This window comes from Pseudophryne corroboree (assembly GCF_028390025.1).
Source record: "Pseudophryne corroboree isolate aPseCor3 chromosome 8 unlocalized genomic scaffold, aPseCor3.hap2 SUPER_8_unloc_5, whole genome shotgun sequence".
NCBI classification, from domain to species: Eukaryota; Metazoa; Chordata; class Amphibia; order Anura; family Myobatrachidae; genus Pseudophryne; species Pseudophryne corroboree.
Window position 1 is genome coordinate 70,001 of NW_026967623.1, and position 24,558 is coordinate 94,558.

General features: G+C 51.7%; 1 protein-coding gene across 1 annotated transcript in view; it reads right to left on the reverse strand.

The window, feature by feature from the left end:
- The window catches only part of PLXNA3 (plexin A3), a 511,209-nt gene that overhangs the window by 36,954 nt on the left and 449,697 nt on the right, over positions 1 to 24,558 (reverse strand). The window contains exons 21-25 of the mRNA XM_063950477.1: positions 22,205 to 22,347; positions 21,429 to 21,685; positions 11,121 to 11,187; positions 6,169 to 6,315; positions 5,920 to 6,079 (exon numbers count right to left, since the gene is read on the reverse strand). Of these exons, the coding sequence (XP_063806547.1) occupies positions 5,920 to 6,079; positions 6,169 to 6,315; positions 11,121 to 11,187; positions 21,429 to 21,685; positions 22,205 to 22,347 (774 nt within the window). The remainder of the gene's footprint in view (positions 1 to 5,919; positions 6,080 to 6,168; positions 6,316 to 11,120; positions 11,188 to 21,428; positions 21,686 to 22,204; positions 22,348 to 24,558) is intronic.

A 24,558-nucleotide genomic window follows, 5' to 3' on the forward strand; every position in this document is an offset into this window, starting at 1 on the left:
TGACTAGCAGCCTCCAGATGGCGCTGTGTACCGGGGACTGCATACTGACTAGCAGCCTCCAGATGGCGCTGTGTACCGGGGACTGCATACTGACTAGCAGCCTCCAGATGGCGCTGTGTACCAGGGACTGCATACTGACTAGCAGCCTCCAGATGGCGCTGTGTACCGGGGACTGCATACTGACTCGCAGCCTCCAGATGGCGCTGTGTACCGGGGACTGCATACTGACTCGCAGCCTCCAGATGGCGCTGTGTACCAGGGACTGCATACTGACTAGCAGCCTCCAGATGGCGCTGTGTACCGGGGACTGCATACTGACTCGCAGCCTCCAGATGGCGCTGTGTACCGGGGACTGCATACTGACTCGCAGCATCCACATGGCGCTGTGTACCGGGGACTGCATACTGACTAGCAGCCTCCAGATGGCGCTGTGTACCGGGGACTGCATACTGACTAGCAGCCTCCAGATGGCGCTGTGTACCAGGGACTGCATACTGACTAGCAGCCTCCAGATGGCGCTGTGTACCGGGGACTGCATACTGACTCGCAGCCTCCAGATGGCGCTGTGTACCGGGGACTGCATACTGACTCGCAGCCTCCACATGGCGCTGTGTACCGGGGACTGCATACTGACTCGCAGCCTCCAGATGGCGCTGTGTACCGGGGACTGCATACTGACTCGCAGCCTCCAGATGGCGCTGTGTACCGGGGACTGCATACTGACTCGCAGCCTCCAGATGGCGCTGTGTACCGGGGACTGCATACTGACTCGCAGCCTCCAGATGGCGCTGTGTACCGGGGACTGCATACTGACTCGCAGCCTCCAGATGGCGCTGTGTACCAGGGACTGCATACTGACTAGCAGCCTCCAGATGGCGCTGTGTACCGGGGACTGCATACTGACTCGCAGCCTCCAGATGGCGCTGTGTACCGGGGACTGCATACTGACTCGCAGCCTCCAGATGGCGCTGTGTACCGGGGACTGCATACTGACTCGCAGCCTCCACATGGCGCTGTGTACCGGGGACTGCATACTGACTCGCAGCCTCCACATGGCGCTGTGTACCGGGGACTGCATACTGACTCGCAGCCTCCACATGGCGCTGTGTACCGGGGACTGCATACTGACTCGCAGCCTCCACATGGCGCTGTGTACCGGGGACTGCATACTGACTCGCAGCCTCCACATGGCGCTGTGTACCGGGGGACTGCATACTGACTCGCAGCCTCCAGATGGCGCTGTGTACCGGGGACTGCATACTGACTCGCAGCCTCCACATGGCGCTGTGTACCGGGGACTGCATACTGACTCGCAGCTTCCAGATGGCGCTGTGTACCGAGGACTGCATACTGACTCGCAGCCTCCAGATGGCGCTGTGTACCGAGGACTGCATACTGACTCGCAGCCTCCAGATGGCGCTGTGTACCGAGGACTGCATACTGACTCGCAGCCTCCAGATGGCGCTGTGTACCGGGGACTGCATACTGACTAGCAGCCTCCACATGGCGCTGTGTACCGGGGACTGCATACTGACTCGCAGCCTCCAGATGGCGCTGTGTACCGGGGACTGCATACTGACTAGCAGCCTCCACATGGCGCTGTGTACCGGGGACTGCATACTGACTCGCAGCCTCCACATGGCGCTGTGTACCGGGGACTGCATACTGACTCGCAGCCTCCACATGGCGCTGTGTACCGGGGACTGCATACTGACTCGCAGCCTCCACATGGCGCTGTGTACCGGGGGACTGCATACTGACTCGCAGCCTCCACATGGCGCTGTGTACCGGGGACTGCATACTGACTCGCAGCCTCCAGATGGCGCTGTGTACCGGGGACTGCATACTGACTCGCAGCCTCCACATGGCGCTGTGTACTGGGGACTGCATACTGACTCGCAGCCTCCAGATGGCGCTGTGTACCGGGGGACTGCATACTGACTCGCAGCCTCCACATGGCGCTGTGTACCGGGGACTGCATACTGACTCGCAGCCTCCACATGGCGCTGTGTACCGGGGACTGCATACTGACTCGCAGCCTCCAGATGGCGCTGTGTACCGGGGACTGCATACTGACTCGCAGCCTCCACATGGCGCTGTGTACCGGGGACTGCATACTGACTCGCAGCTTCCAGATGGCGCTGTGTATCGAGGACTGCATACTGACTCGCAGCCTCCACATGGCGCTGTGTACCGGGGACTGCATACTGACTCGCAGCCTCCACATGGCGCTGTGTACCGGGGACTGCATACTGACTCGCAGCCTCCAGATGGCGCTGTGTACCGGGGACTGCATACTGACTCGCAGCCTCCAGATGGCGCTGTGTACCGGGGACAGCATACTGACTCGCAGCCTCCAGATGGCGCTGTGTACCGGGGACTGCATACTGACTCGCAGCCTCCAGATGGCGCTGTGTACCGGGGACTGCATACTGACTCGCAGCCTCCACATGGCGCTGTGTACCGGGGACTGCATACTGACTCGCAGCCTCCAGATGGCGCTGTGTACCGGGGACTGCATACTGACTCGCAGCTTCCAGATGGCGCTGTGTACCGGGGACTGCATACTGACTCGCAGCCTCCAGATGGCGCTGTGTACCGGGGACTGCATACTGACTCGCAGCCTCCACATGGCGCTGTGTACCGGGGACTGCATACTGACTTGCAGCCTCCACATGGCGCTGTGTACCGGGGGACTGCATACTGACTCGCAGCCTCCAGATGGCGCTGTGTACCGGGGACTGCATACTGACTCGCAGCCTCCACATGGCGCTGTGTACCAGGGACTGCATACTGACTCGCAGCCTCCACATGGCGCTGTGTACCGGGGACTGCATACTGACTCGCAGCCTCCAGATGGCGCTGTGTACCGGGGACTGCATACTGACTCGCAGCTTCCAGATGGCGCTGTGTACCGAGGACTGCATACTGACTCGCAGCCTCCACATGGCGCTGTGTACCGGGGGACTGCATACTGACTCGCAGCCTCCACATGGCGCTGTGTACCGGGGACTGCATACTGACTCGCAGCCTCCACATGGCGCTGTGTACCGGGGACTGCATACTGACTCGCAGCCTCCACATGGCGCTGTGTACCGAGGACTGCATACTGACTCGCAGCCTCCACATGGCGCTGTGTACCGAGGACTGCATACTGACTCGCAGCCTCCACATGGCGCTGTGTACCGAGGACTGCATACTGACTCGCAGCCTCCACATGGCGCTGTGTACCGGGGACTGCATACTGACTCGCAGCCTCCAGATGGCGCTGTGTACCGAGGACTGCATACTGACTCGCAGCCTCCAGATGGCGCTGTGTACCGAGGACTGCATACTGACTCGCAGCCTCCACATGGCGCTGTGTACCGGGGACTGCATACTGACTCGCAGCCTCCAGATGGCGCTGTGTACCGGGGACTGCATACTGACTCGCAGCCTCCACATGGCGCTGTGTACCGAGGACTGCATACTGACTAGCAGCCTCCAGATGGCGCTGTGTACCGGGGACTGCATACTGACTCGCAGCCTCCAGATGGCGCTGTGTACCGAGGACTGCATACTGACTCGCAGCCTCCACATGGCGCTGTGTACCGGGGACTGCATACTGACTCGCAGCCTCCACATGGCGCTGTGTACCGAGGACTGCATACTGACTCGCAGCCTCCACATGGCGCTGTGTACCGAGGACTGCATACTGACTCGCAGCCTCCACATGGCGCTGTGTACCGGGGACTGCATACTGACTCGCAGCCTCCACATGGCGCTGTGTACCGGGGACTGCATACTGACTCGCAGCCTCCACATGGCGCTGTGTACCGAGGACTGCATACTGACTCGCAGCCTCCACATGGCGCTGTGTACCGGGGACTGCATACTGACTCGCAGCCTCCACATGGCGCTGTGTACCGGGGACTGCATACTGACTCGCAGCCTCCAGATGGCGCTGTGAACCGGGGACTGCATACTGACTCGCATCCTCCACATGGCGCTGTGTACCGAGGACTGCATACTGACTCGCAGCCTCCACATGGCGCTGTGTACCGGGGACTGCATACTGACTCGCAGCCTCCAGATGGCGCTGTGTACCGGGGACTGCATACTGACTCGCAGCCTCCAGATGGCGCTGTGTACCGGGGACTGCATACTGACACGCAGCCTCCACATGGCGCTGTGTACCGGGGACTGCATACTGACTCGCAGCCTCCACATGGCGCTGTGTACCGGGGACTGCATATTGACTCGCAGCCTCCAGATAGCGCTGTGTACTGGGGACTGCATACTGACTCGCAGCCTCCACATGGCGCTGTGTACCGAGGACTGCATACTGACTCGCAGCCTCCAGATGGCGCTGTGTACCGGGGACTGCATACTGACTCGCATCCTCCACATGGCGCTGTGTACTGGGGACTGCATACTGACTCGCAGCCTCCACATGGCGCTGTGTACCGAGGACTGCATACTGACTCGCAGCCTCCAGATGGCGCTGTGTACCGGGGACTGCATACTGACTCGCATCCTCCACATGGCGCTGTGTACCGAGGACTGCATACTGACTCGCAGCCTCCAGATGGCGCTGTGTACCGGGGACTGCATACTGACTCGCAGCCTCCAGATGGCGCTGTGTACCGGGGACTGCATACTGACTCGCAGCCTCCAGATGGCGCTGTGTACCGGGGACTGCATACTGACTCGCAGCCTCCACATGGCGCTGTGTACCGGGGACTGCATACTGACTCGCAGCCTCCAGATGGCGCTGTATACCGGGGACTGCATACTGACTCGCAGCCTCCAGATGGCGCTGTGTACCGGGGACTGCATACTGACTCGCAGCCTCCAGATGGCGCTGTGTACCGGGGACTGCATACTGACTCGCAGCCTCCAGACGGCGCTGTGTACCGGGGACTGCATACTGACTCGCAGCCTCCAGATGGCGCTGTGTACCAGGGACTGCATACTGACTAGCAGCCTCCAGATGGCGCTGTGTACCGGGGACTGCATACTGACTCGCAGCCTCCAGACGGCGCTGTGTACCGGGGACTGCATACTGACTCGCAGCCTCCACATGGCGCTGTGTACCGGGGACTGCATACTGAATCGCAGCCTCCAGATGGCGCTGTGTACCGGGGACTGCATACTGAATCGCAGCCTCCAGATGGCGCTGTGTACCGGGGACTGCATACTGAATCGCAGCCTCCAGATGGCGCTGTGTACCGGGGACTGAATACTGACTCGCAGCCTCCACATGGCACTGTGTACCGGGGACTGCATACTGAATCGCAGCCTCCAGACGGCACTGTGTACCGGGGACTGCATACTGAATCGCAGCCTCCAGATGGCGCTGTGTACCGGGGACTGCATACTGACTAGCAGCCTCCAGATGGCGCTGTGTACCGGGGACTGCATACTGAATCGCAGCCTCCAGATGGCGCTGTGTACCGGGGACTGCTCCTCTCACAGGGATAAACGCTAGAGCTCAGACACTCTTACTGAGACCAGAACAGTCCTTTGGGATCGTGTGACCGGCGCTCGGGATCCCGGCCATCAGAATAGCAGCAGGGGGGCGAGTGCGATGAAGCCACAACTCTATTGGTGGAATAGTCCCTGTGTGTTGGCATTCCGCCAGCCGGCTTTTCAAGCGGGCGGGATCCTGACATCGGTATAGTGGTCCTCTATCCAAGCCCTGCTAAATAGAATGTGCCTTATTCCTAAATTGGGGATAGGTGGCGGTAGGAGTGGTCACATGTTCTGGAGGAGGGCAAAGCTTTCTTTCAACCTGTCCATATTCCTGAGCCAGCTCACTCACCCTTTATCACCAACGACCCTTAATAAACATGCCCCGATATTACCAGACCAATATGTACAGACCATTCTCACCCTTACATCCCAGAACACTAAGCCCCAAGTACATACTGTCCTCACCAAGGTCCATGTCTTCTGCTTTGGGCCTCTGGGTGTAGGGAATTCCCTTATAGACGGCATCCAGCAGCTTATCCTTGGTCTGGGTCACTGTATCACAATTAATGACCTTCACAGGGATTTCTGTTCCATTCTCACTGTCTGGGCAAATGCAGCTCAGGGTCTATGAAAGAACGAGAGAGGCCGGGGTAACCGTGTGAGGTAGAGCGGGGATTATTAGATGGGAATAACAGCGGACAGGGCGTTACTGACCAGTACTTTGTAGTCAATCTGTTGCCGGATGAGCTTGTCCTCGCTCAGTGAGTACCTGGCCTCCCCAGTAATGGCATCGATTGGCCCTTTTTCCATTTGTTGCTTGATGGCACAAAAAAGCATGAAGAGCGGCTCACCTGCACATTCCTAGAGGCAGGACAACATGTACCGTTACTGCAGACAGGATACAGATAATCTGCACAGGAAAAGGCCCACATATACAGCACATGGCACAGGGCCCACATATACAGCACATGGCCCACATATACAGCACATGGCACAGGGCCCACATATACAGCACATGGCACAGGGCCCACATATACAGCACATGGCACAGGGCCCACATATACAGCACATGGCACAGGGCCCACATATACAGCACATGGCACAGGGCCCACATATACAGCACATGGCACAGGGCCCACATATACAGCACATGGCACAGGGCCCACATATACAGCACATGGCACAGGGCCCACATATACAGCACATGGCACAGGGCCCACATATACAGCACATGGCACAGGGCCCACATATACAGCACAGGGCCCACATATACAGCACATGGCACAGGGCCCACATATACAGCACATGGCACAGGGCCCACATATACAGCACATGGCACAGGGCCCACATATACAGCACATGGCACAGGGCCCATATATACAGCACATGGCACAGGGCCCACATATACAGCACATGGCACAGGGCCCACATATACAGCACATGGCACAGGGCCCACATATACAGCACATGGCACAGGGCCCATATATACAGCACACGGCACAGGGCCCACATATACAGCACACGGCACAGGGCCCACATATACAGCACACGGCACAGGGCCCACATATACAGCACATGGCACAGGGCCCACATATACAGCACATGGCACAAGGCCCACATATACAGCACATGGCACAGGGCCCACATATACAGCACATAGCCCACATATACAGCACACGGCACAGGGCCTATATATACAGCACACGGCACAGGGCCCACATATACAGCACACGGCACAGGACCCACATATACAGCCCACGGCACAGGGCCCACATATACAGCACATGGCACAGGGCCCACATATACAGCACATGGCACAGGGCCCACATATACAGCACATGGCACAGGGCCCACATATACAGCACATGGCCCACATATACAGCACAGGGCCCATATATACAGTACATGGCACAGGGCCCCCATATATACAGCACGTGGCACAGGGCCCATATATACAGCACAGGGCCCATATATACAGCACACGGCCCACATATACAGCACACGGCATAGGGCCCACATACACAGCACACGGCACAGGGCCCACATACACAGCACACGGCCCACATATACAGCACATGGCACAGGGCCCACATATACAGCACACGGCATAGGGCCCACATACACAGCACACGGCACAGGGCCCACATATACAGCACACGGCCCACATATACAGCACATGGCACAGGGCCCACATATACAGCACACGGCACAGGGCCCACATATACAGCACACGGCACAGGGCCCACATATACAGCACATGGCACAGGGCCCACATATACAGCACATGGCACAGGGCCCACATATACAGCACATGGCACAGGTCCCACATATACAGCACATGGCACAGGGCCCACATATACAGCACATGGCACAGGGCCCACATATACAGCACACGGCCCACATATACAGCACATGGCACAGGGCCCACATATACAGCACACGGCCCGTATATACAGCACACGGCACAGGGCCCACATATACAGCACAGGGCCCATATATACAGCACATGACACAGGGCCCACATATACAGCACATGGCACAAGGCTCACATATATACAGCACACGGCACAGGGCCCACATATACAGCACATGGCACAGGGCCCACATATACAGCACAGGGCCCACATATACAGCACACGGCCCAGGGCCCACATATACAGCACACGGCACAAGGCCCACATATATACAGCACACGGCACAGGGCCCACATATACAGCACATGGCATAGGGCCCACATATACAGCACGTGGCACAGGGCCCATATATAACAGCACATGGCACAGGGTCCATATATACAGCACATGGCACAGGGCCCACATATACAGCACATGGCACAGGGCCCACATATACAGCACACGGCACAGGGCCCATATATACAGCACATGGCACAGGGCCCACATATACAGCACATGGCACAAGGCCCACATATATACAGCACACGGCACAGGGCCCACATATACAGCACAGGGCCCACATATACAGCACACGGCCCATGGCCCACATATACAGCACATGGCACAGGGCCCACATATACAGCACATGGCACAAGGCCCACATATATACAGCACACGGCACAGGGCCCACATATACAGCACATGGCACAAGGCCCACATATACAGCACGTGGCACAGGGCCCATATATAACAGCACATGGCACAGGGCCCACATATACAGCACGTGGCACAGGGCCCACATATACAGCACGTGGCACAGGGCCCATATATAACAGCACATGGCACAGGGTCCATATATACAGCACATGGCACAGGGCCCACATATACAGCACATGGCACAGGGCCCACATATACAGCACATGGCACAGGGCCCATATATACAGCACATGGCACAGGGCCCACATATACAGCACATGGCACAAGGCCCACATATATACAGCACACGGCACAGGGCCCACATATACAGCACAGGGCCCACATATACAGCACACGGCCCATGGCCCACATATACAGCACATGGCACAGGGCCCACATATATACAGCACACGGCACAGGGCCCACATATATACAGCACACGGCACAGGGCCCACATATACAGCACATGGCACAAGGCCCACATATACAGCACGTGGCACAGGGCCCATATATAACAGCACATGGCACAGGGCCCACATATACAGCACGTGGCACAGGGCCCACATATACAGCACGTGGCACAGGGCCCATATATAACAGCACATGGCACAGGGTCCATATATACAGCACATGGCACAGGGCCCACATATACAGCACGTGGCACAGGGCCCATATATAACAGCACATGGCACAGGGCCCACATATACAGCACGTGGCACAGGGCCCACATATACAGCACGTGGCACAGGGCCCATATATAACAGCACATGGCACAGGGCCCACATATACAGCACAGGGCCCACATATACAGCACGTGGCACAGGGCCCATATATAAAAGCACATGGCACAGGGCCCACATATACAGCACAGGGCCCATATATGCAGCACATGGCCCACATATACAGTACATGGCACAGGGCCCATATATACAACACATGGCACAGGGCCCACATATACAGCACATGGCACAGGGCCCACATATACAGCATATGGCACAGGGCCCACATATACAGCACATGGCACAGGGCCCACATATACAGCACATGGCACAGGGCCCACATATACAGCACACAGCCCACATATACAGCACATGGCACAGGGCCCACATATACAGCACACAGCCCACATATACAGCACATGGCACAGGGCCCACATATACAGCACATGGCACAGGGCCCACATATACAGCACATGGCACAGGGCCCACATATACAGCACATGGCACAGAGCCCACATATACAGCACATGGCACAGGGCCCACATATACAGCACATGGCACAGGGCCCATATATGCAGCACAGGGCCCACATATACAGTACATGGCACAGGGCCCACATATACAGCACACGGCACAGGGCCCACATATACAGCACACGGCACAGGGCCCACATATACAGCACACGGCCCACATATACAGCATATGGCACAGGGCCCACATATACAGCACATGGCACAGGGCCCACATATACAGCACACGGCCCACATATACAGCACATGGCACAGGGCCCACATATACAGCACACAGCCCACATATACAGCACATGGCACAGGGCCCACATATACAGCACATGGCACAGGGCCCACATATACAGCACATGGCACAGGGCCCACATATACAGCACATGGATCAGAGCCCACATATACAGCACATGGCACAGGGCCCACATATACAGCACATGGCACAGGGCCCATATATGCAGCACAGGGCCCACATATACAGTACATGGCACAGGGCCCATATATACAACACATGGCACAGGGCCCACATATACAGCACATGGCACAGGGCCCACATATACAGCACATGGCACAGAGCCCACATATACAGCACATGGCACAGAGCCCACATATACAGCACATGGCACAGGGCCCACATATACAGCACACGGCCCACATATACAGCACATGGCACAGGGCCCACATATACAGCACACGGCCCATATATACAGCACACGGCACAGGGCCCACATATACAGCACACGGCACAGGGCCCATATATACAGCACATGACAGGGCCCACATATACAGCACATGGCACAAGGCTCACATATATACAGCACACGGCACAGGGCCCACATATACAGCACAGGGCCCACATATACAGCACACGGCCCAGGGCCCACATATACAGCACATGGCACAAGGCCCACATATATACAGCACACGGCACAGGGCCCACATATACAGCACATGGCATAGGGCCCACATATACAGCACGTGGCACAGGGCCCATATATAACAGCACATGGCACAGGGTCCATATATACAGCACATGGCACAGGGCCCACATATACAGCACATGGCACAGGGCCCACATATACAGCACACGGCCCACATATACAGCACATGGCACAAGGCCCACATATATACAGCACACAGCACAGGGCCCACATATACAGCACATGGCCCACATATACAGCACATGGCACAGGGCCCACATATACAGCACATGGCACAGAGCCCACATATACAGCACATGGCACAGAGCCCACATATACAGCACATGGCACAGAGCCCACATATACAGCACATGGCACAGAGCCCACATATACAGCACATGGCACACATTGACGCACCTTGAGGAATTTATACAGTAGGAATGTGAACCAGTTCGTTAACATCTTCTCTGCCACAGACTCCGTCCTGCAGGGACAAGAAAGACATGGTAACCACATACTCATATATTCACAACAGCTATATACAGAGCACAATACGCTGGAGTCCATCATTAACCTAAAGAGCACTGCTGGTTCTCTATAAGGGCGGGATGTATCAACATACATCACCGCTCTCGCCGCCTATCGCAGCGATGTTGATCACATATGTACTAACATACTATATGCGATCAGTATTGCAATGCGGTGACGGAGGGCCCCCCCCCCCCGCGATACCTGTGAGGTGGGGTGCGCGGGGTCTCCGTCTCCTCCCCGGGAAGCAGCAGCAGGCTGTCCCCGGCGCCTCCTCCTCCCCCCTGCACCTGGAAGGACCTGCGGCTGCGTTGCTAGGGGGAGGAAGAGATTACCTTCCGGGTCCAGGCTTCCTGGAGGAAGGTATGCCGGGGGGGACGGGGATCGGCGTCTGCAGCGGGGGTCGGAATCTGTGGTGGCCGGCGAAAAACCCATAGGCTTCTATAGGGTATCACCTTCACTGGCGAAAACGAGGCGTTGGGTGATAGTACATACGAAAATCCAATAAAAACCCAGAAAACGGGGTTTTATTGCATTTTCCCTTTAGTACATTCCGCCCTAAATATGTAGAGTTAGTCACAGCCTGAGCACTGAAGGTGAGAACAATGAGAACATGCCAAGTCCTCAAAGACTGAAACATGGACCGTGGAGTGCGGCATGTAATGTAGTGAATGGTGAACGCCATTACATTATTACATATATACACTGTGGGCCAGTCTGAGTGTATATATATATATATATATATATATATATATATATATATATAAAATAAGATTTTACTCACCGGTAAATCCATTTATCGTAGTCCGTAGTGGATGCTGGGCCTCCGTAAGGACCATGGGGAATAGCGGCTCCGCAGGAGACTGGGCACAACTAAAGAAAGCTTTAGGACTACCTGGTGTGCACTGGCTCCTCCCTCTATGACCCTCCACCAGACCTCAGTTAGGATACTGTGCCCGGAAGAGCTGACACAATAAGGAAGGATTTTGAATCCCGGGTAAGACTCATACCAGCCACACCAATCACACCGTATAACTCGTGATACTATACCCAGTTAACAGTATGAAATATAACTGAGCCTCTCAACAGATGGCTCAACAATAACCCTTTAGTTAGGCAATAACTATAAACAAGTATTGCAGACCATCCGCACTTGGGACGGGCGCCCAGCATCCACTACGGACTACGAGAAATAGATTTACCGGTGAGTAAAATCTTATTTTCTCTGACGTCCTAAGTGGATGCTGGGACTCCGTAAGGACCATGGGGATTATACCAAAGCTCCCAAACGGGTGGGAGAGTGCGGATGACTCTGCAGCACCGAATGAGCAAACTCTAGGTCCTCCTCAGCCAGGGTATCAAACTTGTAGACTCTTGCAAAAGTGTTTGAACCCGACCAAGTAACAGCTCGGCAAAGTTGTAAAGCCGAGACCCCTCGGGCAGCCGCCCAAGAAGAGCCCACCTTCCTCGTGGAATGGGCTTTTACTGATTTAGGGTGCGGCAGTCCAGCCGCAGAATGTGCAAGTTGAATCGTGCTACAGATCCAGCGAGCAATAGTCTGCTTAGAAACAGGAGCACCCAGCTTGTTGGGTGCATACAGGATAAATAGCGAGTCAGTTTTCCTGACTCCAGCCGTCCTGGAAACATATATTTTCAGGGCCCTGACTACGTCCAGTAACTTGGAGTCCTCCAAGTCCCAAGTAGCCGCAGGCACCAGAATAGGTTGGTTCACATGAAAAGCTGATACCACCTTAGGAAGGAATTGGGAACGAGTCCTCAATTCCGCCCTATCCATATAAAAAAATCAGATAAGGGCCTTTGCATGACAAAGCCGCCAATTCTGATACACGCCTGGCCGACGCCAAGGCCAACAGCATGACCACTTTCCACGTGAGGTATTTTATCTCTACGGATTTAAGTGGCTCAACCCAATGCGACTTAAGGAAATCCACGTTGAGATCCCACGGTGCCACTGGAGGCACAAACGGGGGCTGAATATGCAGCACTCCCTTAACAAAAGTCTGAACTTCAGGCAGTGAAGCCAGTTCTTTTTTGGAAGAAAATGTACAGAGCCGAAATCTGGACCTTAATGGAACCCAATTTTAGGCCCATAGTCACTCCTGACTGTAGGAAGTGCAGAAATCGACCCAGTTGAAATTCCTCCGTTGGGGCCTTCCTGGCCTCACACCAAGCAACATATTTTCGCCAATCCAATAGATTGTTAGCTCTTCAGAGCAGGGCCCTCTTTCCTCTTGTTATCTAAGCCCTCGTCTCAACACATTTCACTCACAGCTCTCCCCTACTCAACGACCATCTTTATCCTGCTAGTAAAGGCTCATCTCCATCTATGACCACCAGCCTCTAGTAGTACGATGATCACTCCCTCAATACTTACATCTTAGCTGTACTATGTCTTGAGAATGTGTGGTGCTCTGTAACCTGTACTCTATTTCTGTTATTTATTTACTGTAATGCAATGTTTTGTCCCCTGTACTGTCCTTTGTACGGCGCTGCGAAACACATGTGGCGCCTTATAAATAAAATGTAATAATAATAATAATAATAATAATAATTATGTTTTGCGATCACATCTTTCCTAGCCTTAAACAGCGTAGGAATGACTTCCTCCGGAATGCCTTTTTCCTTTAGGATCTGGTGTTCAACCGCCATGCCGTCAAACGCAGCCGCGGTAAGTCTTGGAACAGACAGGGCCCCTGCTGCAGCAGGTCCTGTCTGAGCGGCAGAGGCCATGGGTCCTCTGAGATCATTTCTTGAAGTTCTGGGTACCAAGCTCTTCTTGGCCAATCCGGAACCACGAGTATAGTTCGTACTCCTCTCCTCCTTATTATTCTCAGTACCTTGGGCATGAGAGGCAGAGGAGGGAACACATACACCGACTGGTACACCCACGGTGTTACCAGAGCGTCCACAGCTATCGCCTGAGGGTCTCTTGACCTGGCGCAATATCTTTGTAGCTTTTTGTTGAGGCGGGACGCCATCATGTCCACCTGTGGCCTTTCCCACCGGTGTACAATCATTTGGAAGACTTCTGGATGAAGTCCCCACTCTCCCAGGTGGAGGTCGTGCCTGCTGAGAAAGTCTGTTTCCCAGTTGTCCACTCCGGGAATGAACACTGCTAACAGTGCTAACACATGATTTTCCGCCCATCGGAAAATCCTTGTGGCTTCTGCCATCGCCATCCTGCTTCTTGTGCCGCCCTGTTGGTTTACATGGGCGACCGCCGTGATGTTGTCTGACTGGATCAGCACCGGCTGGTGTTGAAGCAGGGGTCTAGCCTGACTTAGGGCATTGTGAATGGTGCTTAGTCCCAGAATATTTTTGTGTAGGGAAGTCTCCTGACTCGACCATAGTCCTTGGAAGTTTCTTCCCTGTGTGACTGCCCCCCAGCCTCGAAGGCTGGCATCTTTTCTAGGAGCTCAGGAGAGCCCCTAGTGTGCATCCAGCTCAGCCGGGCACAAGATTCTAACGGAGGTCTGGAGGAGGGTCATAGAGGGAGGAGCCAGTGCACACCAGGTAGTCCTAAAGCTTTCTTTAGTTGTGCCCAGTCTCCTGCGGAGCCGTTATTCCCCATGGTCCTTACGGAGGCCCAGCATCCACTTAGGACGTCAGAGAAATATATATATATATATATATATATATATATATATATATATATATATATATATATACATACACACACACACACACATACATATATACACACACACATATACACCATACTACACTCACTCTCTATCTATAAAACGAACAGGTGTATAAGCAGCACTCACTATAGGTAATTCAGACAGCTCAGATGCCCTCCTAGGTACCTACAACGAGGTCCAACATAACATAGACGGACAGGCGTCACTCGGATGGAAGAAAACTTCAGATGAAGGTAAGGGATTTCACTTACCTGCGTCTGAAGTTTTCTTCCATCCGAGTGCCACCTCTCCGCCTATGTGATAGCTATCTATCTAGCGCTCTTGACCTCAGACTGGGGCGACGGTTTTATCTTTCAGCAGGACAACGACCCTAAGCACACAGCCAAGATATCACAGGAGTGGCTTCAGGACAACTCTGTGAATGTGAGTGGCCCAGCCAGAGCACAGACTTGAATCTGATTGAACATCTCTGGAGAGATGTGAAAATGGCTGTGCACCGACGTTTCCCATCCAACCTGATGGAGCTTGAGAGGTGCTGCAAAGAGGAATGGGGCGAAACTGCCCAAAGATAGGTGTGCCAAGCTTGTGGCATCATATTCAAAAAGACTTGAGGCTGTAACTGCTGCCAAAGGTGTGTCAACAAAGTATTGAGCAAAGGCTGTGAATACTTATGTACATATGAATTCTTAGTTTTTTATTTTTAGTAAATTTGCAACTCTTTTTCCACGTTGTCATTATGGGGTATTGTGTGTAAAATTTTGAGGGAAATTTTTTTTTATTCCAGTTTGGAATAAGGGTGTAACGTAAGAAAATGTGGAAAAAATAGGATTTTGGTACTTACCAGGTAAATCCTTTTCTTTGAATCCATAGGGGGCACTGGAGTACTATTGGGATATGGACGGTGTTAGCAAGGACTGGGCACTGAATATTCAAATTTCAGTAACTCTCCTCCCCTCCATACTCCCAGAATACCTCAGTGTTTTTTCCTGAGGCGAACAGGATAGAGAGAATGAACAATGGAGAATTACATATAACATTATAACATAACGGACAACAATAAAGTTGACACATAACGTAACTGACAACTAACCAGTTGACACCATAACCGATAAATCGGTGAGAATGTGTTACCATAAGATCCACTGAACTTACCACAACCAGGTAAAACTGCTCTGGGTGGGCGTCCAGTGCCCCCTATGGATTCAAAGAAAAGGATTTACCTGGTAAGTACCAAAATCCTATTTTCTTTTTCATCCACTAGGGGTCACTGGAGTACTCTTGGGACGTACCAAAGCTTCCCTCGTGGGCGGGAGAGCTGTTTGGCACCTGTAACACTAGGCGGCCAAAGCTAGATGCTGATGCCGCAAACGTATCAAAATTGTAAAAGCGCACAAACGTGTGCACTGATGACCACGTAGCCGCACGGCAAAGCTGCGTCGTAGAAGCCCCACGACCAGCTGCCCATGAAGTTCCCACAGAATGTGTGGAATGAGCTGTTACTGATGTAGGCGGCTGTAACCTAGCATGAAGGTAAGCCTGACGTATGGTCAGTATAATCCATCTGGATAAAGTCTGCTTAGAAGCTGGCCAACCCATTTTGGCAGCATCATAGAGAACAAACAACGTATCCGTCTTACAAACTGTAGACGTTCGGGATACATAAACGCGTAATGCGCGTACCACATCCAAAGTTCCAGAATGTCCTGTTAACACAGGAACTACTATTGGTTGATTGATGTGAAAAGATGACACTACCTTTGGCCAGAAAGCGGGATTCGTCCGAAGCTCCGCTCTGTCATCATGAAACACTAAAAACAGTGGCTTGCATGCCAATGCACCCAAATCTGAAACACGCCTTGCAGAAGCTAAGGCTAGGAGAAAAATCGTTTTCCAAGTGAGAAACTTAATATCCACTTGATGTAAGTGTTCAAAATATGAAGACTGTAAGAAATCTAAAACCAGATTCAAGTCCCATGGCGCTGTAGGTGGAATGAATGGAGGCTGTACTCTGAGGACACCTTGCAGAAAGGTGTGTACAGGCGGCAATAGAGCCAATCGTTTTTGAAAGCAAATTGACAAAGCAGAGACCTGCACCTTTAGTGTAGATAAACGCAGTCCTCCATCTAAGCCCGTCTGTAGAAATAACAAAAGATGGGATAACTTGAAAGATGTTGTCGGAAACTTCAGAGCTTCACACCAACCTATATAGGCACGCCAAATCCTGTAATAATGAGCTGTCGTAAGTGGATTTCTAGCACGTAACATGGTTACTATAACCGATAGTGGCATGCCCTCTCTTCTTAAGAGGGCGGTCTCAACAGCCACCCGGTCAAACGCATCCGCGCTAAATCGGGGTAAAGGAATGGACACTGTTGTAACAAGTCCGGACGTAGCGGAAGCGGGCAAGGATCGTCTGCGAGTAGCCCGTGAAGATCCGAGAACCAAGCTCTCCGAGGCCAATGAGGCGCCACTAGTATGACTGTGGCGGACTCTCATTTGATCCGTTTTAGCAACAAAGGGAGCAGCGGAAATCCGTTTTAGCAACAGAGGGAGACTGGGGCGTTTGGTGATTATGGCGAGATGCCATCAGGTCCACTTGAGGGTAACCCCACCTCTGGACCAACATGTGAAACCCTTCTGGATTTAATGCCCATTCTCCTGGATGAAAATCCCGATGGCTGAGATAATCCGCCTCCCAGTTGTCCATTATCGGAATGACCACTACCGACAATATCACTTGGTGATGGGCGGCCCAATTGAGGATTCGAGCTACTTCCCGCATGCCATGCGGCTTCTCGTTCCTCCTTGTTTGTTGATGTACGTGACCGCCGTTGCGTTGTCTGACTGCACTTGGACAGTCTGAGACCGAAGCATGTGCACTACTTGTCGTAGCACATTGTAAATTGGCCGGAGTTCTAGGACATTTATAGACAGCAATCTTTCTTGATCCGCCCAGAGACCCTGGAGCTGACAATTTTGAACTACAGCTCCCCAACCTCTGAGACTCGCGTCTGTGGTTAGAACTATCCAATTCCAGACGCCGAACCGATTTCCTGCGGTTAGATTGTGTACTTGGAGCCACCAGAGTACAGAAACTCTGGCCCGTGGAGACAACCTCACCTCTAGTGAATCTGCAGATACGAGCCCGACCACTGTGCGAGCACATGCAGTTGAAAAGGACGTGAGTGAAATCTTCCGAACAGAAGCGCTTTGAAAGTCGCCACCATTGTGCCTAAGAGGCGAATGCACAAATGTACCGAGGCTTGAGCACTAATCGTACCAGATGACGAATAGTCTGTACTTTCTGTTCTGGTAGGCAAATTCTTCGATCTACCGTATCGAGAATCATCCCTAGGAATTGAAGTCGTTGAGACGGAATCCGATGTGAGTTCTTGAAGATGACAATCCAACCGTGCTGAACCAGCACATTGTACGTTAGCAACACATGTTGCAGGCGCATTTGGCGAGACGGAGCTTTGATGAGCAAATCGTCTAAATACGGAACTATTATCACTTCCAGGGATATGAGATGAGCCATCATAACAGACATCACTTTGGTGAATACCCTAAGCGCCTACGAGAGGGCAAACGGTAGAGCCTGAAACTGATAATGGATCTGCCGTATCGCAAAACGCAAGAACCTCTGATGAGGTGGGCAAATCGGAATGTGTAAGTACGCATCCTCGAGATCCAGCGCAATTATGAATTTCCTGTGGCTCTAAACCTGCAAGTACTGTCCGCAGAGATTCCATCTTGAATCTGTAGTAAGTATTCAATATTGGCCTGACCGAGCCATCCGGCTTTGGTACCACAGACTGGAATAATAACCCTGACCTTGTTGGTGTACAGGGACTGGAAACAAAACTGCTGAATCCAGCAGAGAGTGAATGGCAATTTACCGAACCGCCCTCTTGGCGTCCGACACAGGCAGTCCTGTCTTGAAAAACCGCAGAGGCGGTAGACAGTCAAACTCTTATCTTTTAACACTAAATTGCGGATCCACCCATCTGTGGATGTCTGGAACCACGCCAAATTAAACGTCTGAAGGCGTGCTCCCACAACTGGAGAACCGAGATGGGCTGGGAGCCCGTCCTGCCACTGGCTTGCCGGTGACCTTAGCGTTTGGACGACTGGTGTTGTTTTGCTGAAAAACACGTCCTCGACCTCGCCTACCAGGCGTGGCTGTTTCTCTACCACGGCCTCAAAAGGGCTGAGGTCTAAAGGATTCGAACACTGGTCCAGAGTATACCTTTGTCCAAATTAGGACCAAACAACCTTCGCATAAGGTAATGCTTTGATTCTCTCTCGACCTTTGCCTCCGCCTGCTAAGGACGCAGCCAGAGCACTTGTCGTGCCACCACGAATGACGCTGAAATGTGAGAACTGACTAGGCAGACGTCCGTAGAAGCTGTACATAGATAATCAGATTTGATCAGCGAGAAGCATAAGGTGGACGTTTTGTAGGGCGGACATGAGTCCTGTTATACAGACAAGCAACTCCGTAGTTACCCAAATGCCAACCAAACACGGTCGAAGCAACACCCCTGCTGCTGTATACAGCGACTCTAGCATAGCTCCCATGGAGAGGTCACTGACTTTGGAAACGGGTAACTAGACTGAAATCGGCGAGGTTTAGAAACCTGTGTATCAGGATCCTATTAACATCTTATTTAGAGATTCCGAAAAAAAAATAAGAAACACACTGGAGAACTGTGGTCTAGTAAAGACCACCTTATAAATTGTCAGAGCCTCTTCAGTCTGACGCACCCACACTATCTGACTGCTGGTCTATTCACCCTTCTCACATTCATCTTGCGCAGTTAGGCCTGGCATAGAATCGTTAGGATTGCAACATAGCAGAAACTGGGAATTTATAAGGCAAATGAGAACTATCTTTGCAAAATAGGAGATGAAATGGGAGTATAAAATATACTGTGCATGTGGTAGAACTCACCGGGAACCCACTGGTACAGACATTGCAGTGAAACAACTTTCCCGTCTTTGCTGGTGACTTACTTATTATGTAACCAGACAAATAAATAGACAAAGACAAACCAATTCCACCTCAGTAAAATTGCGAAAATGTGTATATGGTCAAAATGCAGTGCACGTGGCCAGACCATAAGAAACCTGACTCAAAAATTCCTACCAACACCCCTGCGCCATCCGGAGGAGCAGTGTTTTAGGACAGGAACGTTCTGGAAAAGAAACAGAAAGTATGATTAAAATGGCCTCCATCCATGTGCTTATAGTCAAAGAACATATAGCATATTTCCTTACATGACCATATATACATACAGTATTTTATATACATTTTCTATGGTATAACATCTTGTATGATATAACAAATGCTACACGAATGCATAGATAACACAATGCAGCCCCTTTTTTAGTATAGATGTATTGCTGCTGCTGTGGCATAATCTCTCCCCCCCCCCCCCCTGCAGCTGCGCTACAAGTAATAGGGACAGGGAAACTCCTGACTGCCCAGCATGAGCTCACTAGTTACTAGAGGGCTGTTTTACAGGGACAGACCGCGGCAGCAGTGTGCACTGTCCGCGGTCTGAGTGATCAGAGGCGCCGACATCCCCCCCCCCCTGCTACCCTTAGTGTGTGCAGGGAGCGCTGGCAGTGCTGAGCTGCCGGACGTTATTGAGACAGACCGCGGCAGCAGTGAACGCTGTCCGCGGTCTCAGCGGTTACCTTCCCCTAAGCCCCCGGCCGTTACAGGGACAGACCGCGGCAGCACTGAACGCTGTCCGCGGTCTGATTGCATTACAGGCAGGGAGCGCTGAGAACGGCGCTTGCAGCGGCCGTCCAGCGCGTCCCTCGGAGCGGCGGTCGGGAATAGTGGAGCGGCGGCGGGGAGCTGATAACAGCGGTGGCGGGGACGGAGCAGCAGGATGCCTGGGGCGACGCACAGAGCAGTCCCCACACACGGCGGGGCAGCAGCGTGAGCTGACCGCCCCGGTCATAAATACCTGGGTTCCTGTGCTCTGACGGGGCTTCTACAGCAAGCTCCGTTCTGCAGCCTCAGCTGAAGGTAGCTGATGTACTTGGGCTCTGACGGGACTTCTTCCAGCAAGCTCCGTTCAGTCCTTTCTGCAGCCTCAGCTGAAGGTAGCTGAGCTGCATGTGGCTGTGAGGGGGCTCCTTTGTGAGGCCCGACACGCCAAGAGCTGCACGCAGCAGCTTCTGTAATCCTGGACCCATAGCTTTTGTGGAAGCTGGGAAAGGATTGTAATGTATTAAAAATAAAAACAAAAATATTTAAAAGTAAAAAATGTATGTCCCCCTCTGGAGGTCCACACTTGTGCTTCCTGTCCATGTGAGCACCGAAAAAACACTGGGGTATTCTGGGAGTATGGAGGGGAGGAGAGTTACTGAAATTTGAATATTCAGTGCCCAGTCCTTGCTAACACCGTCCATATCCCAAGAGTACTCCAGTGACCCCTAGTGGATGAAAAAGAAAGTGAAGCACTGTGAATACTTTCCGGATGCACTGTGTATACATACACACACGTCTTCTCACCTGCGCAAAAGTAGTTTAGGGTGGTTCTTGCTCTCCAGGTTCTTCTCGATTAGGTCACTTAACAGCTGTTTGAGGAGGACGGTGGCGTATTCCATTCTGCCCTGGAGCGACACCATAGTCAGTGAGGCTACGTTGCCACGGTCACGCATGGAGAAGCTGCGCTGGTTTTCCAGGGTGTGGATGAAGGTCAGTAGGAAGGTCTTGTTGTTCAGGAGCTGGCCAAAGAGTCTCAGGGCTTTCTCCACATTAGGGGGGATCTGGAGGACATGAAAAAGGAGATTTCCCATATAAAGGATTTGTGCTCAACTAAAGCAAAGTGAAAGTCAAACTTTTTAATTAACATGAAGGCGGTTTTACTGAAAAAGTAATTGGCAAATAATGAATACAAGGTCATTTATGGTTATATTTCTCCTTTTCAGTTCTCGACTTGAGACCAAGGTCAATATGAGGTTTATTTTGCTGGGGTTTATCCTAATTCCCTAATCCAACATGTAGTGTGCATAATGGCTCCATTATTTTAGTAACTTCTAATTTGTTATCTTATCAGAAGAACAAAGTGCACAGACCATGGTTCTACACATGAGCTGGAACCAAACGAAGACTAATTCCCCACTGAGGAGAAAAACTCTTCCTAAATTTATTAAAGAAACAGAATCCAGTGATAACAATGTGACTCGCGGGGACCCTCAGAGGCTAGTTACTCCCCCGGCCACGTTCATCGCTCTGCAGGGATGTTACTAGAAATGACGCTATATAAACAGCCTACTACCACTCACGTCCAGCTCCTTGAGTACAGGGTGGTCTTCTATGCCAGGGAACAAGACCCGCATAGCGTAGGTTTTGTAATCCAGAAATGGGATCTTTACTCCGTCCATATTATTGGTCAGCTCATTGATGTCGGTCTGGAGCTCGGCAAATGCTGTAGAACAGAACGCAGAGAACGGTTACCGACACAGCCAGTATTTCTACAGATATCATACAACGTGTCATGTTACAGGACCAGACTAACAGACATGGGGGGTGAGAATCAGAAAGGGAGAGTTTTTGGGAGATTTCCACTGTTTTTTTCAAAGGCTGATTTTGTCATGTAAATGATTCTCACCCCCTCTTACATTCCCCCCTTAGAATAGGGACATGGAGACAAGTAAGAAGCAGATGTAACCATAGTGACCTAATCAGACTTTAACCGCACCTTCATTATAGACCCCAAAAATAGGATTTTGGTACTTACCAGGTAAATCCTTTTCTTTGAATCCACAGGGGGCACTGGAGTACTCTTGGGATATGGACGGTGCGTAGCAGGGAAGGCACATTTAAATATTTAAATGTGTAACCCTCCTCTTCCCTCCTCCATACTCCCAGGATCCTCAGTGTTTTTTACTGAGCCGAATAGGAGCGACAGAGAGGTGAACAATGGAGAATTACATATAACATTATAAACGGACAACAATAAAGTTGACACCTAACATAACGGACAACTAGAAAGTTGTCACTATCATAGATAATCACTATAACATCAGAATTAGTTGGTGATAACGTGTCACCATAAGGTTTCTTGACCTTACTACAAGCTAGTGAAAAACTGCTCTGGGTGGGCGTCCAGTACCCCCTATGGATTCAAAGAAAAGGATTTACCTGGTAAGTAAATTTGTAACACCTGTTAATTTTCTTTTTTTTCGCATTACGGTGAATGAAAATGCTGAAGGTTGAGATAAACCGCTTTTGAGTAGTCGGGTTTCGGAACGAACACTGCCGACAATATTACTTGGTGATGCTCGGCACCATTTGGGATTACAGCAACTTGTCGCTTAGCCCTGCGACATCAAGTCCCTCTTTGTTTGGTGATTTATGCGACTGCCGTCGCGCTTCTAACTGAGGAATCACCTGAGACTGGAACACGTGAACTTACTGTCGCTGTGTATTGTACATTGACTGGAGTACTAGGACATTTATTGTCAGACCTGGTGTGAAGATACACTATGTAGTATTACTACTCCCCAATTGAATGAGGTAAATCTAGACTCTGAACAGTCTCTCCGCGGTGAGATTGAGTATGTGGTGGCATGAGAATAGTGATACACTGTTCTTAGATATAAGCGCATTATCTGATGAATGTCTGACCACTGTGCGATTCAGTTAAAGAGAACATGAGTGCAACTTCCGAAAAAAAATGCTTATAAAACTTACGTATGTTTTCTTACAGTCGCAAGCACAAGTGCACCGAGACTTTCTGTGGATCGAGCACAAATTGTATTACCGAACGAATACCTTGTGCATTCTGTGTCGTAAGGCATGAAATTCCTCGACACGAAACCTGGCTTGATTTGCAGAAGTTGACCATCCAATCGTGCTGAAATAGCACATTGTACGTTAGTAAAGTAGTTTGAAGGAGTATTTGTTGAGACGGAGCTTTGATAAGAAGGTTGTCTAAGCACAGCATTATCACTACCTGGAATCTGAGAGTAGCTATTATCACAGACAGCACCCTTGTGACTACCCGAGGCGCTGACGAGAGGCCAAATAGTAGTGTCTGAAATGATAATGGTTTTGTTGTACTGCAAACCTTGAAGTATGCCTGATATGACAAAAATTGAAAACGTAACTACGCGTCCCTGAGCTTTAGTGACAGGACGATTTCTATAGTAACACGCAATCCCTGACCGCAGGAAGTTTATTTAAAAAATATGTAGTTAGTCACGTACTGATTGAGCCTTTTTAGGATCAATATGGTTATGGAGCAGTCCGCTGTGGTACTACAGAAAAGAAGTTGTAGTAATAACACTGAATGTACAAGAGACTGAATTGCGGTCTACAGGACTGCCTCTGTGCGTTCTGACACAGGCAAGCTTGGCTTGGATGTTGCCTTGGGAAAAGAACCCAGCATGGTAAACAATAGAACTTTATTTTAAACACTAAATTGTGGATTCACAGATCTGTAGATTTCCGCCATCACAACCAATGGAACATCTGAAGATATGTTCCACAAAGATTAATGAAAAGCTCACCAAGCCACTGGTTTGGCAGAACGAACGACGGTCAGTGGTTCAGTTGAAGACCAGCTCCTGTAGAAGAGCCTCGGAAAGGCTGATGTCTATAATATTTGACCGCTGGTGTAGCGTGATTCCATTAG